This window comes from Nicotiana sylvestris, chromosome 4 (assembly GCF_000393655.2).
Source record: "Nicotiana sylvestris chromosome 4, ASM39365v2, whole genome shotgun sequence".
NCBI classification, from domain to species: Eukaryota; Viridiplantae; Streptophyta; class Magnoliopsida; order Solanales; family Solanaceae; genus Nicotiana; species Nicotiana sylvestris.
This window is the reverse complement of record NC_091060.1, coordinates 168,912,317-168,931,540: the sequence shown is the minus strand read 5'-3', so window position 1 is coordinate 168,931,540 and position 19,224 is coordinate 168,912,317. Positions and strand designations below refer to the sequence as shown.

Genomic DNA, 19,224 nt, shown 5'->3' with positions numbered 1-19,224 from the left:
CCCCTTTTCTTCTTCTTTCCCTATGTTTCTCTCTTAATCAGATTTTGGCTAATCAGATTTTGCCAAGCATCAGGGTAGGCTGCCTACATCACACCCCCTTGAAGTGCGTCCCTTCCCCAGATCCCGGGTGAACGCGGAATGCTTTGTGCGCCGGGCTGCCCTTTTAATCAGATTTTGGCTAATATTCACATATGCACATCAAAACGAGGCAGTAGAACAACATTTCATAACTATCATGTTTCATATATCACAGCCATCTCAACTGCAGTTGCTTTAAACAGAGGTTACTCAGTATGTACACAAGGATTTTTAACTTTTAACAATTACATGTATTACAACTGTAGTTTTCAAAGAATCTCTATCTCGTTATCATTACTCTTCTCCATGCAGCCAACATGGCAACCGGGGTTATCTGGATCAGAATCACTTGGTTGAAGGAAAAGGCCTTTGAGGCATCTTCTTCTGATCTTTGGCTCGTATGTAAGTTTCTGGGCAGGGGTTACATTAAATTCAGCCTTGTGTGCCTCAAAGGGTCCTGTTCTCTCACTTGATCTTATAGGTTCTGAAGGCATACGAGGGAACAACATATGTATACCTGAATTTTTTGCCTCAATGGCACTGTCAAATGTAATTGAGTTGTTCATGCCCTGCACGTTGCAGTTTAGATATGCCTCTATTTCTTGACCTTCCATGGTCCTTACATCTTTTGGTCGTCTTCCCTCTGAATTTCCCTCTGCATCTTGTAGTTGCATCGGCACTTTCATCTGGATTCAGTTTGTAGCCTCTGCGAATGTGGATTGCCCCTTCTTTTCTGGATGAGTCAGAACCAAGTTGCATAGATGCTCCTCTATTATCACCTGCAAGTGTGATCACACTCCCCGGTCCCTCTTCCAAATTTTGCTTGCCATCTCCAACTGCCATTCTATGAATAAACTTCGAGATGTTATCTTTTACCTCTTTGTTAAGGGGTATGTCTTATTCAGTGGAAACCGCAGTTTCCTTACTGGAACTACTGGCAACTGTTTTGTTCTTTGGCTGAGATAAAAATTGTTCTTGTATGTTTTGTGTTAGAGACAGGGTTCACCCGAATCTGATTATTATCAGAACTGGCTTGCTGCTCTGTATATGCTTGCTTTGATTGAAAAACAATGCCTGGCTGCTTTTTGGATGTCAGGAAACCACCAATATTTTCTCCTGCAGCATAGTTTTTATCCCTCATCTCTTGCACAACTTCCTTCACTTCTCTAGTTTCCTGGATGTTTGTCTCTGACTGTGTCACCATCTTAGGTTTGCCATTGATTCCTGAAGAGTCTGATATCTGGGATGGTTCTTCGGTAATGCCTCTAGTGGATTTCACCTCTGATAGTTTTAAAGGTTGCATTATTTTTTCATTTGACCTAACTTTTGCTTCACTGTCACATATGGTCTCCTTCTTGGGAAGCTCCATTTGTTCTGACTGTGGCCGAAGTGCTGTGAGCTTTGGTTCTTTTCCATAAATTGATGTAAGTGCTTCAGTGGATTTGGAAGAAGGTTCTGAGCTGTCTAATTGTTTCAGTGGAGATATTGGCTGAGCAATTGTCTGATCCTTTTGTTGCATTTGAGAGGTTATACCAGATTGAAGATTTGAAGAAATACTCTGGCTTGCAGGAGGAGGTACCTTTGAGGTTAATTGGTCCGTTGAGAGGACTTTGGGATCCTTGCGTGTTGGGTAGGATAGTTCAAGTGAAAGAAACGGAATGGGCTTCAAAACTGATCCCCTGGCGATAAGTGACTCATCCCAGGCATCAAAGGTAAGAGTGGCACATCAGATGGTGAGGCTGGTTGAGAACTGATCCCTTGCTGTTCTTGAGATGGTATCAATGGTTGAGACTCAGTTCTGGATGCCCGAATTTGAGAAGAGGGTGAGGGAGAAACTCCTGGAGGACTAGATGGTCCGCTCTGAGCTATTGTGGATGTTGGGGTGGTGCTTATGGTAGTGGTAGGGGTTTGAGTTTCAGATTGTGAACTAGCTGGAGCATTTGCTGGTGTAGAGTTTGAGGTCGATGGCTGGTTAGGGGCTTTGTTTTCAGCTGAAGGTTGAGCTGGTGAAGAAGGCTTTGCAGATGTTGTGGTTGAGGTGGCGCTTGGTGGCTGCTTGCGAGTTGGGTTTTCAGTTGTAGGACTGGAAGACGGCATAGCTGTGGGCGTACTGCTGCTGGAGGGCTGTGAAGCAGCTCTTGAGCCAGTACGAGTTGAGGGAGCGCGACTTGTTTTGGTAGTAGGCTGAGTGGATGGTTTGCTTGCAGGTGTTGGAGCTGGAGATGGAGCAGGTGCAGGTTGTGACCAAGGAAGACGGAAGCGGTATGTGGATCTTCGTTTCATTTTTACTAGGATAAATGTTATATGATATTCAACCAGTGAGAAGCACCAATATATAAAGGTTTGCTTTTGATACCTTTGAACATTTGAAGACTTAGAATGTCTCAGTTTGCCTTCTTACCTTCACGTTTTGCTTCTTTTCCTCTCGCCGCAGGTAACCTTTCTCTGGAATTCCAATAATGAAATTTGCCTTATGGTTGAGGTTAGCATCTAACTTTGTTTCTTCTCTGCATGGATTAGCATAATCCACTTAAAAGTGTTTTTTGGCCATTGTTTAACTCTAAAATGCAAAACCATTTTTTGCACAACCTTTTTCATAATATTCTTTTTTGGATGTAACTTAAATTTCACAGAAATTCCACAACCAGACAATCAATAACTCTTAACGGTATGCAAAAGCCAGCAATATGAAGGCAAATAGTTATATTTCCTAGTTAAAGAATATCTCTGCAGGAGGCAAAGGAAGAGGGAAAAAGAAGAAACTAAGCCAAATGTGAATGAAAGAAAGCAGCAATTAAAAAGCTATTTTCCTTTAAAATAGTCGAATACCTCTCCAAGAAGGAAAGCATTAGAAGCAAAATTCACATTAACAAACATGGACTTACCTGATTTAGTTCAAGAAAAGAACACAGGAATGGAACTCATATAAACGACAAAGGGGAGAGTGCTCTTCCTTCTCTTGTGACTCTATCAAGTACAGTATAATCAATTAGCTGAGACCAAATTGCCAGTTGAAGATTTCTTTTCCTCATCTTAAGGTAAGTTCTTTCATTTCTCTGCTACTTTATGAACACTGAGAACTACTTTATGTCTCAACATTCATTTTGACGAAAACATAAAAGCACATTTATTATTTCTTGAAAAAGACAGATATAGCGAATATGGAGTTGGCCGTTCATTTTATCACGTTTGTAATGCACTTACCAATAATCATTAGTATCTCTATGGTTACCAGATACAAACAAGTGACCTATAAGCATTTGATAGTGTTGTACCATAATCACAGAAACGCAATGCAAGGTCTTCTTCGAATGGTTAGATCATGTCATGAGAAGCTCAAGGTTACAATTCTACAGAACTCGCAGCTCAAAAGCACAAGTGAGATGAACAAAATATTCGCAAGATTTGGACGTGTCATCTCGCAAAACAAGGAAGCCAATGCCATAATGGTATCACAGTCCACAATGCAGCAAAAAGGGTTAGAGAATACAAAAGTATCTGATGTATTACTGACAAAGGATGGAGAAGAAAGTGGTTCATGGCTTTGTTGTCGGACAAATGACACAGTTTATGATGCTATCAAACAAGTATGTTGCTAAACTTAAACATCAACATAGAAAGTTAACAATGTTTATTTATGTGATAGACATACAAATAACATTGTTCATATGATGATGGTGTCAAATTTGTAGATGGCAGACAATAACATCGGATCTTTGGTGGTTCTAAAGCCAGGAGAGAATCAACTGATAGCTGGAATTATAACAGAAAGAGGTAATTAGCCTTCCAAGTCACATATTCTCCAAAGATAGACGAGACTGCAAAACTTTCTATTACACAATTTGTGTAGCAATAAACATTTTGCTCAATTAGATAAAATGTTGAACTTCTTCGTCTATACTTAAAAGAGTTTCTTAAACAAAATTTGTGTAAAGGGCAGCCCGGTGCACAAAGCATCCCGCGTTCATGCAGGGTCCGGGGAAGAGCCGCACCCTAAGGGGGTGTGATGTAGGCAACCTACTTGCATCAGATTCCGCGGCTCGAACCCGTGACCTATAAGTCACATTGAGACAACTTAACCGTTGCTCCAAGGCTCCCCTTCTTAACCAAAAATTGTGTGATTTTTTTTTCGAGGGAGCAGACTATCTGCGGAAGGTAATTGTGCAGGATAGATCATCTAAATACACAAGAGTGGGAGATATTATGACCGAGCAGGTACCCTAGATATTGTCTTCTTGGCTTATTTGCTCATCTCTTTTCTATTTTTCTGCTCATTATCCCTACCTGTGCAACAGAGCAAGCTCATAACAGTCACATCCGACACAAACATTCTTCAAGCAATGCAACTCATGAGTGGTAAGTATTACTACTTGTTCAACTAATGACAATGGATATGATTTAAGGGAAATGATGGAATGTTTTGTGATTACAGAACATCACGTACGACATGTTCCAGTGATAGACGGAAAGGTGGTAGGCATGATTTCTGTTGCAGATATTGTCAAAGCAGTGGTGGAGCAACAAACTGGAGAAGTGAACCAACTGAATCAATTCATTCGAGGGGATTACTACTGAAAACATATTTAGCAAAGCTACTAATATCAAAATTGCTTGTTGACAAACCACTACTTTCATTTTCTCAGTGTATTTCTTAAAATAACTGGGAACAAGTTCAATCAAACCATTATGAAATATTTACTTTCTTCCTCTTCAATCATCACAATCAAAATCAAATCAAAATAATTAAATTTGTAATTGATCTGGAGGGGTGCGCCAGGCCTGTGCAGTAGTGCAACGCATGGACAACATGCGAGAGCCCAAGTAGCAAGCTACCTTAGTAAATTCTCCCCCTTAAAAAAATTGAGTTAATATCGGGTGGACCAATGACCCACATATCAAATATTAAACTGATAAGAACAAATACTACACTTGATCTTAGCCAAAAGGTCGAGAAAGGTATGCTTAATCACAATGACGGGACTTCGCTTTTATAGCAACTCTCTGTTTTCTACTTATTAGCATCTTCCGATATGGAAACTGCTCCAGCAAAGCTTAAGGTGCTAAACTCTATTTATGATCAAACCAAATTTTATGAACAATTTTATGTTCATATCTGAGACTGAGCGACACATGGATGTAAAATACAAATGGTGGGATTACAAAATAAGTAAGGAACAGTTATTAAAGCTATGAATTTTTTTGGATCTTACCGTCAAGCATTTTAATGAGTTTTTGATATCCACATAAGACTAGGCCGTTAAAAGGAGGTGTGCATAGAAACCTCTACAGAAGGCTAATATAACTCATTAACATTAGTTTTGTCGAAATGACTTTGATAATATGGACTAAAATGTCATCAACATAATTTGCCTCAATAAATGTTCTTTTCAAAAAAGGTGCTATATTCTAGAGTATTTTGTAAAATATTTTTCATCCCTAATGTCCTCATTAGATTTCTCAAGCTGGTTGCTTCTTATTCTCCACAGCGGTCAAATTTTCTGTCTTGATGCTTTGCGTCTCTGTTCTTGCATTCTTATTGACTTTTTTTTTGAAAAAGGTAACATAGTTGTATATTGATATAAGACTTCACTAAAATTGTGAAGTTACCCATAATTACAAAAAAGGGTACCCGAGCAAAAAGTAGGCACTCCTAGTTCTTCTTCTTCTTCTTATAAGGACTCTAATACATCTAAATGGATTCATGATCCTCCAAAAGCCGACCTTTACACCAAAAATAAAAAAGAGCTAAACATTTCATCTTAATCTTCTGAATGTTGCTAGATTTATCTTCAAAACATCTTTGATTCCTCTCTTCCGAAACTGTCCACCATATGCATGCTGAGACAATCCTCCATCTCTCTCTTTCTCTAGAAAGTGTGCCCATTTTACTTCAGCTTGCCAGAATATCAAGGACTCTTCCTGGCATTGCCCATTGAATTCCCCTCAGACTGATGAAGATTCTTAGACTTATGGATTAAGTTCTATCATTAACCGCAAATGAAGTTAAATAGAGATAAGAGAGGGTTGCTAAGATGGTCAGCACCAAGATGGTCAGCATCCCACTTACAATATGAGGATTTTAGGTTGAGTCACCAAAGAGTAATAGCTCCAACAAAATGGATCAAAGGGGAGGGGAATAAAAAAAAAAGTCAAACAGATCCGAAAGATGTCTTTTATTTCTAACCACCGAAACAAAAATGTCCCTAAAGCATGTCATCCATACATAACATTCCCTACATTATTATTCACCCAATAGTATATAATTTCAATATTATTATTCAGTTCATAAATAATCCTTACTAATAATCTCAACATAACTAGTACATGAACCAAACAACCATAATACATATTCTTATCAAACTTGGGCTTCTTATTTACACCACGAATTAGGCGTGAAAATAGCACGGGCAAGCCAGTTTTCGGACTGGTAATTGAAGTCATTAAAAAATAGTCAATATTTAGCTACAACACGAAAAGCTCCAGCATAATATACTAGAGATTGGTGCACCTATATATGAACTTCCAGCATATTATGCTGGAACTCCAGTACACGGAAAGTTCCAACATAATATACTGGAGATTGGAACACCTGTAATATGCTGGACCAGTATATTATGCTGGAAGTTCACATGTAAAAATTCGAACTCCAAAATATTATGCTGGAATATTTTTCGAATTTTGAACAGTATTTTCGTTCAGATTTATCTCTACATGAAAATTGGCTAAATTTCGATTACTTTTGAAACTGTGGCTATTTTTCAACTACCACTTGTAAATCTGGCTATTTTTTAATTTCACCCGAACTAGGCACCAGTGAAAGATCTTATGTTTTATGACCACCAACCTGCACATATTGCAATATAAATATCACAAACCAGGATAAGGTCATTAAAGAAAGCAATAATTTCAATAATTTTGACATCTTTTAGGAAGTTATCTTTTATTTCTAACCACTGAATACCAGAATCCAATAATATACCACTAGAAAGCTAGAAAACATTCCTCAAAAAGACATACTGATTCTGCATGTCTCAATTTCCTCTTTGAAATTCCCCTTTTACAAGCCATTTGCTTATCAGACCTTAAAAAAGCAAAGAGAATAAGGCAAGAAAATTCCATTTTGATCAAAAGTATGCAAGTGCTGAGCATATTACTGTTATATAAACGCTCTCCTTAGACAGACAATTGTTCTAATTCACATCTATGCACAGGCAAGCGCCCACATTTGACTCAGAAAAGAAGAAAACATATCCAGAATATTAAGTGACCAGTGACCACTAATCTTGCATTATTTAAGGTCTCTTATCTAAATATAAGATGAGAAGATACTTCTCCTGCATCTATCTTTTTTATCATTTGGAACATTTCAGCATCCGCAAAAAAAAAAAAAGATAAAAAGTAAAGGAAAGAAAATGAAGTAAAACCACCTGCTTATTCTATTTGTGGCAAATTTCTATGTTGATTCAATCACACTATATATAGATTTTTTCAACAAAATATACTTCTCTTTGTGGCATATCCAAAGATTCCATCCTTAGTGTACTCCTCAAGCTTTTATAACTAGCATGCGACTGAATAATTGTTGAAAGGTCTAATCTCAGCTCCTCTGATTTTTTGAGAAGTCACTGATATCATCTGTGTTAGATAAGACCTTTCTCTTGGACGATAGAGATGTGCATGATTTGTTTCATCTTGACTGTTAAACATACTTCCTACCAGAATTGAAACAAATTTCTACTTCATTGCAGATTCAAACATTGATATCTCGAGTAAATAAGTTTCCATAGTAAGTAGACTTTAGTTCATTGTTCTGAATAAGAATAAAAGCGCATGAACTCTCTGCGGTTTTGGAACTTGCGTATTACCTACATATGGTGTAGAAATAAGCTAAGAGCTCCCTTCTGTTTCCATATAGTCTCCTGACATAAGTGTTGCACATAGGGCGAAGCCACATGTCTTAAAGGCTTCGTTAGAAAATTACACTGCGTATATAGGTAAAATACTAGGTTTTAAAGGTATATAACATATATTGAACACTCTTCATCAGAGAATTTTCACTTCTTTCAAGTTTGAATACTCTTGAGAAAATTCCTGGGCTTCGTCACTGGTTGCACACCTTTCCCACTAAAAATGTATGTAAAAAGAAAATCTAATTCTTCTTCTTCCCAAGTAAAAGCTTGTCATGAATGGTAAAATGAGAAATTCAAGTTAAATTATTTCCAAATTTAGAAGGTTTCGTTCTTTTCCAAACAGACTATTGGCAACAGTGGCATCCTTTTTGAAACAAAAGGAGTAATACAATTACACTAGATAACTTAATAGTACTTAATTTAAGTAAATATATCTAAGAACCTTATGGTTATACTACTTTTAGATTAAGTTGCTTAATGTTCAATCAATTATATAGAATCTTTTGACATAGAAATGGAGGATATTTTGGACATTTAAATCAAGGTTTTAGAGGAAAACAGAATACTCAGAGAGTTATGGGGAAACACATTGTTTTCAAAACCACAAGGAGGCTCCAGCCGTATTTACATGAGATACTTAAACATCAGATACTTTGTTGTATAATAACATAGATTCCTACTGCAGTATTTTGACAAAAGGTGTCCCTTCACCTCCTCTCCCATGTTGGCAGACAGTATCTCAAGTGAAAAAGGTCTCAAAGCAAGTGGTCTAAAAGGGACAATTCTTCCCTTTTTGGTAATTTTGAGAGTCTTTTTGAGAACTATTACTTTGACTCAAAAGTAATTCATCTAAGAATGACAAACGCCTCAATGTGATCCAAACTGGAAAGGCCGTTATGGCAGAAACTAACATAACAAGAAACATTAGTAAGAAGCAATGCATACCTACACCATATCTTAAAAAACAAAAGGAGGGAATTCTGTAGAAGCGGTAATAGAAATACGCACAGGGTGACTCCATTCCTAGAGAGAATAAACATAAGCAGCAGTCACTTGCCTGTTCCAACTTGCAACTCGGGATCATAATTTGATACAGCTATAAGCAACCTAATAGTTATAACCATTCAAATGTAAGATGATAAAACTTAAAGAACAATGAAATTGAGTTATTTTAAGCTCTTTTCACTTTGTTCATAATTCGTTATCATCAAAACATAAAGATCAACAATGCTTAGGTTAATGCAGCATTGTCAACAAATGACTGGCAGATAACAATTGAAGGATGACAAATGGTTTACCAATTGATGCAGAATTTAAGCAACATTTTGCAACCTAGAAGCTGGCAAAATATCTTGATAATTATTTTTCAGCCTAAATATTATAAAACATTGGCGCGTCTATCATAGCCATAGAATTGGAATTAGGGGATCTAATCTCCTCCAGCTGGGTGAATTTCTTATCTGATCCACTTGCTGATGACATTACTTTCCAAATAAAGCAAGCAAAGTCACAAATACTATTTCCTTATTCTCCTTCCACCTATTCCCATTAGCATTACTTCAATAACCATGTATTCCACCTCCCTAAAAGAAAACGAAATATTCGCCAACTTGCCAGAAACCAAGACCACTCCCCCAGCTTATAAGGAACTAGCTAGCTTAGCATTATCTTGTCCATACCATTCACTTGAACACTTGACTTTGCCTGAGGTAGCTCTCAACCCTCTATCCCTATTAATCAATAATGGCCTCATGGACTACAAGGCAAAACAAGAAGTTTGAGGAGGCGTTGGCTTTATTTGACAAGGAAACTCCTGACCGCTGGCATAACATTGCCAGGTGTGTAGGTGGAAAATCAGCAGAGGAAGTGAGGAGACATTATGAGTTGCTTTTGAAGGATATCATGCAAATTGAAAATGGCCAAGTACCTTTGCCCAATTACAAAGCCGTTGGAAGCAATAGCAGAGGTTATGCCAATGAACAAAGGTATAGCAAATCTCTACTCTCCACACAGCCAAACTAATCTTTTCATCTACATAAAAGTCAATGATACATTCTGTATTTTTAAGGCTAAGCATTTTGTTATATCTGCCAATCATTAATTTTCACAACGAATGATTTAAGAAAACACCATCAAAACGTTATCTTTTAAGCTTGTTAACAAAACAAAGTATGTAAAACTTGGTAACTTTGATAATTGACATACCCTGTATAGATTCCATATGTTGTTATTCTCCTATTTCTGGTACTGCTTATTAACCACCTTTCCATTTTTAGTAACTTTAAGTCAAAGGCTAGTCACTCTCCTTGCTATACAAAAAAAATAAAAAAAATAATTGACCCCTATATTCTAAAGAATAAATGCTTAAAGCTTCAACTTTTTGCAAGTGGAAAGTTCCAGAGATGTCTGCACATTTACCTATTAATTAAGCTTCTAAATAATGAAATATAATCCTACTTGTTTAGATCACGTGCACAAGTCCTACATCTCGATCCCCTACCACCTCATTATACAAAATACAATTGTTTAACAATTGTTTCTAGTGCTGATCATACATATCATCACATGATGCAACAAATATTTTATGAGCTCCTCACATTCCTCAATAACCCTTCAGCAATCCCAATTAGTCACTTATCAAGAAGATAATTTCAGCAGCACTTACACTTGAAAGAAAAACCCCTCTGTGTCAGCAGCACTAAGAATATAAGCAAAAAGAGGACTATTAAGAGTTACTTCTGATAAAGTTGGACGAATCTCTGAACTCAAATTGATAATGTTTTGCTGAATTTCAAACTTTCTTTATAAGCAAAATAGTATTTGTTTCTCAGACAAATAAACAATGGTTATTTCCTCATCATTGATCAATTTTTTTACATGCCTATTTCGTATTGAACAGGCTTCTGAAGAACTTGAAGCTACAGTGAGAACAAATTTGCAGCCAATACTCAATAACATCACAAGTTCTCCACTAAATGTGAAAGCATAAGTTGTGAATTCATGTATTAGTTTATGAAGAAAGCAAATGCATAATATATAGATATAATGTCTGCTTCGATTCACTTCTATCTTTAGTGTATTTTGTTCCTAAAATCAAACTAAAAATAGACGATTCAAAATAAGAACAGTTTAATTACATGAATAAAACAGGAGAAGGTAGTACAAATTACCTCTTAACTGGATTTTCAACCTCATGCAACCCTATACCAATTGAAAGGTGAAGAAAAGAAAGAATAAAAATCAGCGAATTTCGGATGACAAACGGTTCAATGCGAAAACAACAACAACGACCCAGTGTAATCCCACAAGTGGGGTCTGGGGAGGGTAATATGTACGCAGACCTTACCCCTACCCGAAGGGTAGAGAGGCTGTTTTCAGGAGACCCTCGGCTCAAAAAAGCAATAGGAGATGATATATTAGTACCATAAAAATGCGTAATAAAAATAACAACAATATATAAGAGATATGAAATACAGGATACGAAATAGATGGCTGGTATAGTACCACTAGAAGGTAAAGCCCTGCATCAATAGATGACCAATGATATTCCTAGTCTAACTCCTAACTAGATAGTCTCCCTCTATTGTGCCGTAGAAATATTCACACTCTCCCCTAATGAATGCGAAAAATGAAGTAAAAATTAAATGACACAGCTCTTGAGAAGACGTTGATCAACCATTTAAACTCTGAAGATAAAGTAGCCGGAAAATGTGAGTCGATCGTCGGTTATCTGCAAATGCAGAGACGGCGACAAAAATCCTAAAATTGTGAAGTGAACCGACCCATAAAAAAACGAACTGGCGCAACAGTAAGGAAAACTGGAGATGCGGGGTATCGATCCCCGTACCTCTCGCATGCTAAGCGAGCGCTCTACCATCTGAGCTACATCCCCATGTTTGAAATTATGCGCTATCAAACATAATTAACAAATATTAAAACAAATATTACTATTAAGAAAAAAGGCTAAAATCTGAACTTATGCCTAGACACTTAAACTTACATTAACTATCCTTGTTAAATAAACACTTTAACTATCCTTGTGACCAAATAAATACCTCTTGTTATTATAAGCTTGTCTCGTGCACACCCCTGCAATAGACATCGTATGTATAGCCTATTTGGCCAAGCTTGTCGAGACAAAAAAAAGTGTTTTTTTTTTCAAAAGCACTTTTTTTTTCCTAATTTGAGGTGTTTGGCCAAGTTTATTTGGAAAAAAAAGGTGTTTTTGGGAAGAAGCAGAAGCAGTTTTGGCTTTTCTTCTTACCTAAAATACCCTTAGCAAAATATAGTATATACCAAAATAACCCTTAAACCTAATACTTAGGATATTAATTTATAAATATTTCTCCTTATTTTTAGGAAACTTTCTAATATATAGTGACTTTAGGGGTGAATGCTTTTATATTTGTTGAAGGAATTTTAATATATTTAACTTATATTAAAAGAATTAAGTACTTTTAAATTTTATTTTCATATTTTACTTAAATAAAATGATTTTTTTAATTATTGCATGTAATAATAAAATTTTGATATTATTTATTTACTTATAATATTAATTATTAAGTAAATCTATTCATGTACTTATTCGTAATTTGACACTTAAAAGTACTTTCTAAAAAGTTTGGCCAAACACAAATTATTTCTCAAAAGTGCTTTTCAGACTGATTAGCCAAACACAAACTGATTCTCTCCAAAAGTGCTTTTTTCAAAAACACTTTTTTTCAAAAGCACTTCTCAAAATAAGCTGATTTCTCCAGCTTGGCTAAACAAGCTAGTAGAGGTGTACACGAAAAACTAACAGCTTGTTTGGATGGTTGTTACACATCGTTTCATAATGTATTGCATCGTACTGTATTGTATTGTATCGTATCATTTGATAAATACAATGTTTGGATAGATTGTGTCGTTTGCCATCGTTTCTTAATATCATGCACCAGCAATATGAAGAATAAACTTGCAATATTATAAAGAAAAATTATGATATAGGGTAAAATTATATATAAAAAGATAGGGTAAATGATAAAAATAAAATAATTTAATAATAACAAAGGGTGAGATTGAGAGAAAAAGACAAGGTAACGACGTGACCACACCAAATCGGTCGTTACATAAAGTGTCATATTTCGTTGTTATGTAACGATGGATTTAACGATACGATACAATAAAATTTAAATAACAATCAAAACAAACATTGTATTTAAAATAACAATACAATAAGATACAATGGGTAACAACCATCCAAACAAGCTGAATCAAATCAAACTGACGGAAAAAAAAAGTGAATAGTCTTTTGATTTGATTTTGGTCTTGAATTTTAAAAAATGACCAAATTAGTTTGTTTTTATTTTTATTTTGAATCAGCAATTAATTTTAAAATATGAATCAAACCTGCTATGAAAATACCAATTTAAAATTTGTTATTACAAATATATATGTATCTTTTACATAATATTTTAAAAATTTTATGATACATATTAATCATTTACACTCCTAGTTTATAGTATAGTTCTTTGCCTTCATTTTAATATCATTCTTTACCTTTACACTTTAATTTGGTAATTTTTATTTTGTTAAGTCCAAATATTCATTTCTTGTTAAAATACCATATCTTAAATTGAGTCCTTATGATGAAAACAATAAAAAAAGAAGAATAATATTGCAGAAAAAGAGAGAGAGGAAATTCTTATTGAATTTTGGGATGAATTACAATGAAATAGAACCCTCTATTTATAGGGAGAGAGTGACTTAGCCACCAAGTAATAAACCCTAGACTTTCTCTAAATATAGACATTCACCATAAATAAAATTCTATTTATAACACTCTCCCTTGAATATCTATTCAACAGATAATGTGCCTCATTAAAACCTTAACTAAAATAAAACTCAATGGTAAAAAATTTCTAGAAAAGGAAAAAGAGTACACATATCTAATAATATGATTTTTGGTTCCCTCGTTATTAAAAACCTTGCAAGGAAAATCTAGTGGGACAAAACCTTGTAAGGAAAAAAGAGTGCAATGCGTATTAACTCCCCCTAATGAGAGCATTAATTCACATCCTTGAGCCTTCACATCTCAATCTTGTATACTAGCTTCTTGAAGGTTGACGTCGGTAGGGATTTGGTGAACAAATCAGTCATTTTATCACTTGAACAAATTTGTTGCATATTAATATCATCAAAGATCATGTGTGAAAAATAACTTTGGTGAAATGTGCTTTGTCCTATCTCCTTTTATGAGTCCTCCCTTCAATTGGGATATGCATGCTGCATTGTCTTCATACAAAATCGTATGCAGTTTGTCGCACTTCAAACTACATTTGTCTCGAATAAGATGTATTATAGACCTCAACCACACACATTCACGACTTGCTTCATGAATAGCAATTATCTCAGCATGATTAGATAAAGTAGCCACAATTGATTGCTTAGTCGATCGCCAAGATATGAAAATGTCTCCACATGTAAACACATAGCATGTTTGAGATCGAGTCTTGTGTGGATCAGATAAATACCCAGCATCGGCATAAACAACAAGATCAAGACGACAATTATTACCATAAAATAAGCCAATATCGGTAATTCCTTTTAGATACCACAATATGTGTTTGATTCCATTCCAATTTCTCCTTGTAGGAGCAGAGCTATATCTTGCTAAGACATTAACTGAAAAGGTTATGTCAGGCCTTGTAGTATTAGCAAGATACATTAGTGCACTAATTGCACCAAGATATGGTACTTCAGGACCAAGTAACTCTTCATTCTTTTCTTGAGGTCGGAATGGATCCTTATTCACATCAAGTGATCGAACAACCATCGGAGTACTTAATGGATGTGATCCATCCATGTATACCTTTTCTATGTAGGCAGATTGATGAACAAAAATTCTGTTTGCCAAATGTTCAATTTGCAAACCAAGACATAATTTTTTCTTTCCGAGATCTTTCATCTCGAATTCCTTCTTTAAATAATAAATTGCTTTTTGGAGTTCTATAGGAGTTCCAATAAGGTTTATGTCATCAACATATACGACAAGTACAACAAATTCCAATGTTGTTTTCTTTATAAAACACATGGGCAAATGGCATAATTTATATAGTCTTCCTTTAATAAATACTCACTAAAACGATTATACCACATTCGTCCTGATTGCTTTAGACCATACAAAGATCTTTAAAATTTGATTGAAAATATTTCCCGAGACTTTGAATTATTTGCGTTAGGCATTTTAAATCCCTCGGGTATTTTCATGTATATCTTATTATCAAGTGAGCCATAAAGGTAGGCGGTAACCATATCCATTAAATGCATGTTAAGCTTTTTATGGACAGCAAAATTAATGAGATAACGGAACATTATAGCATCCATAACGGGTGAATATGTCTCTTCATAATCGACATCAGGCCTTTGTGAAAATCATTGTGCAACAAGGCGTGCCTTATATTTTTGTACCTCATTTTTCTCATTCCTCTTGCGTACAAAGACTCATTTATAGCCAACAGGCTTAACACCATTAGGTGTTTGGACTACAAGCCCAAAAACTTCACGTTTTGCAAGTGAATTCAACTCTGATTGGATTGCTTCTTGCCATTTTGGTCAATCACGTCTTTGTCGACATTCTCCAACAGATTGAGGTTCAAGATCCTCACTATCTTGCATAATGCTAGATGTAACATTATATGCAAAGATACTATCCACCACTATATCCAATCGATTCAAATTTATCTCAATATCGATTGGATTTATTGATAGTTCCTTATTTTCTTGAGTCTCAGGCTCAGTGGTTTCCTCATGAATTTCAGAATTTGTTAAATCGTGGATTTCTTTATGAGATTCTTTTGTAGTATCATTTTGATCATTTGTTTTCCTTTTTCTAGGATTTCGATCTTTGGAACCCAATGGTCTGCCACGTTTCAGGCGTGCTTTTGACTCATTAGTTATGATACTAGAAATTATCCAATAGGGACATCAATACGGATTAGAACATTCACTGTAGGGATATGTGATTTTGTTATCCTTTTCATATCCGTAAATGCATCTGGCATTTGATTTCTTATTCTCTACAAATGAATAATCTTTTGCACCTCTTTTTCACAAATAAAGGCACGTGGATCAAGATGAGATAATGATGAATTTTTTCACAAAATTTCCTGTTTGGTTTCACCATTTTCTCCCCCTAATTTTGGGAAAAGTGTCTCATCAAATCGACAGTCTATAAATCGTGCAGTGAACAAATCTCCCGTTAATGTTTCGAGGTAGCGAATAATGGAGGGCAATTCAAACCCAACATATATTCTTAACCTTCTTTGGAGACCCATTTTGGTGCGATATGGCAGTGCTACAGGCACATATACTGCGTATCCAAAAATTCTCAAATGGGATATATTAGGTTCATGATAAAACTAATTGCAATGGGGAATACTTATGATAATTTGTCGGTCTGAGACGAACTAGCATTGCTGCATGCAAAATGGCGTGACCCCAAACATAAATGGGTAACCTCGTTTTCATGAGTAACTGTCTTGCTATCAATTGCAGACGTTTAATTAAAGACCCTGTAAGGCCATTTTGAGTGTGAACATAAGCTATAAGATGTTCCACTTTTATCCCAATTGATAAGCAATAATCATTAAATATTTGGGATAAAAACTCAGCAACATTATCAAGTCTAATAGACTTAATTGGATTATCGGGGAATTGCGCCCGTAATCGAATTATTTGTGCCATTAATTTTGCAAACGCGAGGTTGCGTGATGACAAAAGGCACACATGAGACCATCTAGAAGATGCATCTATTAAGACCATGAAATATCTAAACGACCCACTAGGTGGGTGAATAGGTCCACAAATGTCCCCTTGTATACGTTCCAAAAAACGCAGGGGACTCAATCCCAACCTTTGTTGGTGATGGTTTAATAATTACTTGCCTTGATAACAAGAAATGTAAGAAAATTCATTATTTAAAAGAATCTTTAAATTCTGTAATGGGTGCCCATTTGAGTTTTCTATAATCCGTCTCATCATAATTGATCCAGGGTGTCCCAATCGATCATACCAAAGTACAAAAGTATTGAAATTAGTGACATTTTAGTTTACAATAGAATGTGCCTCAATTGCACTAATTCGTGTCCAATACAGGCCACAAGATAAAGATGAAAATTTCTCAATAACCCTTTTCTGGCCAAAGGCATTTTTGGTAATGATGAGATATTCAAGATTATTCTCATCTATTTTCTCAATATGATATCCATTTCGGCGGATATCTTTAAAACTCAACAAGTTCCTCTTGGACTTGGAGGAGAACATTGAATTCTCTATGATACGTATTGTTCCCTTAGGCAGAGTTATAGTAGCTCTTCCAGAGCCTTCAATTAATTTACTACTACCAGAAATTGTAGTAACATCTGCCTTACACATGCTTAAATGAGAGAAATATTTCTTCTCTTTGAATATTGTATGTGTTGTACATGAATCAACTAAACAAATATTTTTAAAATTGGACATTGATACAAGTATGCTTTGTGAGATATCCATATTTGCTTCCTATGATTTGACATACAAAAGAAATATACGAATAAACATTAGTATATTCTTGTCGATTAAATATATTCATGAATTTGTTCAAGCATTTAACATGGGAGCTAATAATGAGAAAGATAAGGACATTTAGTAGAATTAAATATCATACTCTAAATAATATGATTAACACAGTGTGAAATTGCAATTGTGGAAGAAAAGAAAACAAATTAATTTAAAAATTAGTTTTCCGAGCACACATTGTATAAAAAAATATTAAACAAAGAGAGAATTGGATAAGCTAACTGTCATTATACAATAACGTGGAAACAAGGATAACCATATTTGCCTGTCCATTATTCTGACCACATACACGTGATCGCTCGTGTCTTCAATCATATACATACATTGTCCAATGCAACTCGAATTTTACTTTCTGTTTTAACTCCAACGTTAAGAAGTCGATAGATGTGCAAACATTTACTTTAACAGAAGCAAATTGCCATGAAGAGAGTTTGTTAAAGGGAGACTACATATAAGAGTAAATACTTTAAAACACTCAATTGATTGTATAAAACAAATATTAAAACTATATTTAATCAAATTGAACTAATATTATTTTAAAAATTAAATAATACCAACTGATACTAATGACTACTACTCATGTAAAGAACTATAATTACATGATATTTATTCATTAACTACTACGAATAAGCAAAATAAAAATTAAACTACTCAATCATCTTTAACCACGGATCTATCACCGAGCAAGTGGTCTATTTTTCCATCAGGGTGCTCAAAGAAGTCTGTCACATCCAAGTGGGTGATGTCATAATCATTGTCAGAGATAAAATTAGCTTCAGAGCCTTTATTCTTTAGAGATGATTGATAAAGCTCAACCAAATGTCTTGGTACACGACAAATATTTGCCCAATGCCCTTTTCTACCACAACGATAGCATTCAGTTTCTAAACCATTTGCTTTTGGATTCTCATCTTTCCCTTTTCACTTTTGGTGGTTATTTTTCTTTGGGGGATGATTAACACCAGGAAAATTTCTTCCTTATCTACGATCACGACCACGAATAGAGTCACGACCTTTTCCACGTCGCTTAGCATAATGGGAATACACCTCATCCACTCCAGGCAATGGTGTAGACCCAGTGGGTTGATTTTCGTGATTTTTCATGAACAAATCGTTGTTTTGTTTAGCCACAAGGAGAAGAGAAATCAACTCAGAGTACTTCTTGAGACGTTTCTCTCTGTACTGCTGTTGCAGGACCATATTGGAGGCATGAAACGTTGTAAACGTTTTTTCAAGCATATCATAGTTAGTAATAGTATCTCCACAGAGTTTCAATTTAGAAGTAACTCTGAACATCACAAAATTATATTCAGAAACAGACTTAAAGTCTTGGAGCCTCAGATGAGCTCAATCATATCGTGCTTGTGGAATAGTGACCAACTTTAAGTTGTCATATCTTTCCTTTAAGCCATTCCACAAAATAAATGGGTCTTTTGACTATGAGATATTCTATTTTCAACTCTTCATCAAGGTGATGGCGCAAGAAAATCAAGGCCTTAGCACAGTCTTGGGTTGATGCTTTAGTTTTGTCTTTAGTGGCGTCTCCAAGACCCATAGCATCTAAATGGATTTTAGCATCCAACACCCATGTCATATAGTTCTTCCCCGAAATTTAAAGGGCAACAAACTTTCTTTTCAT

At 35.3% G+C, this 19,224-nt stretch overlaps 3 protein-coding genes, 1 long non-coding RNA gene and 2 other non-coding genes across 8 annotated transcripts; 2 read left to right on the top strand and 4 right to left on the bottom strand.

Moving 5' to 3' along the window:
* Nucleotides 1-36: 36 nt before the first annotated feature.
* LOC104221757 (CBS domain-containing protein CBSX3, mitochondrial) lies at nucleotides 37-4,792 on the top strand. Of its 2 annotated transcripts, none has more exons than XM_009772887.2 (7): nucleotides 37-2,419; nucleotides 2,513-3,116; nucleotides 3,365-3,665; nucleotides 3,771-3,852; nucleotides 4,220-4,293; nucleotides 4,374-4,434; nucleotides 4,511-4,792. In XM_009772887.2, exons 3-7 carry the CDS (start codon nucleotides 3,372-3,374, stop codon nucleotides 4,651-4,653), a joined length of 654 nt encoding a protein of 217 aa, XP_009771189.1. In that variant the 5' UTR covers nucleotides 37-2,419; nucleotides 2,513-3,116; nucleotides 3,365-3,371; the 3' UTR covers nucleotides 4,654-4,792. The 2 variants fall into 2 exon arrangements, with proteins under 2 accessions (XP_009771189.1, XP_009771190.1); XM_009772888.2 differs by having other exon boundaries at nucleotides 3,314-3,665.
* Nucleotides 1,744-2,361, bottom strand: LOC104221760 (early nodulin-like protein 1). The gene has a single exon (XM_009772891.1). The coding sequence runs from the start codon at nucleotides 2,359-2,361 to the stop codon at nucleotides 1,744-1,746; it is 618 nt and encodes a 205-aa protein (XP_009771193.1).
* A 49-nt stretch (nucleotides 4,793-4,841) lies between the features above and the next one.
* Nucleotides 4,842-5,038, bottom strand: LOC138890886 (U2 spliceosomal RNA). Its single transcript, XR_011407251.1, has one exon. It is a non-coding gene; the product is annotated as a U2 spliceosomal RNA (small nuclear RNA).
* A 605-nt stretch (nucleotides 5,039-5,643) lies between these two features.
* On the bottom strand, nucleotides 5,644-11,742 carry LOC104221759 (uncharacterized). 2 transcript variants are annotated; one of them, XR_709803.2, is made up of 4 exons: nucleotides 11,493-11,742; nucleotides 11,159-11,189; nucleotides 7,096-9,095; nucleotides 5,644-6,922 (listed from the first exon to the last, which is right to left on the bottom strand). It is a non-coding gene; the product is annotated as an uncharacterized lncRNA (long non-coding RNA). The 2 variants fall into 2 exon arrangements; XR_709802.2 differs by having other exon boundaries at nucleotides 5,645-9,095.
* On the top strand, nucleotides 9,089-11,050 carry LOC104221758 (protein RADIALIS-like 3). The gene is made up of 2 exons (XM_009772890.2): nucleotides 9,089-9,973; nucleotides 10,888-11,050. Exons 1-2 carry the CDS (start codon nucleotides 9,732-9,734, stop codon nucleotides 10,913-10,915), a joined length of 270 nt encoding a protein of 89 aa, XP_009771192.1. The 5' UTR covers nucleotides 9,089-9,731; the 3' UTR covers nucleotides 10,916-11,050.
* A 65-nt stretch (nucleotides 11,743-11,807) lies between the features above and the next one.
* Nucleotides 11,808-11,880, bottom strand: TRNAA-AGC (transfer RNA alanine (anticodon AGC)). The gene has a single exon. It is a non-coding gene; the product is annotated as a tRNA-Ala (tRNA).
* Nucleotides 11,881-19,224: the final 7,344 nt, after the last annotated feature.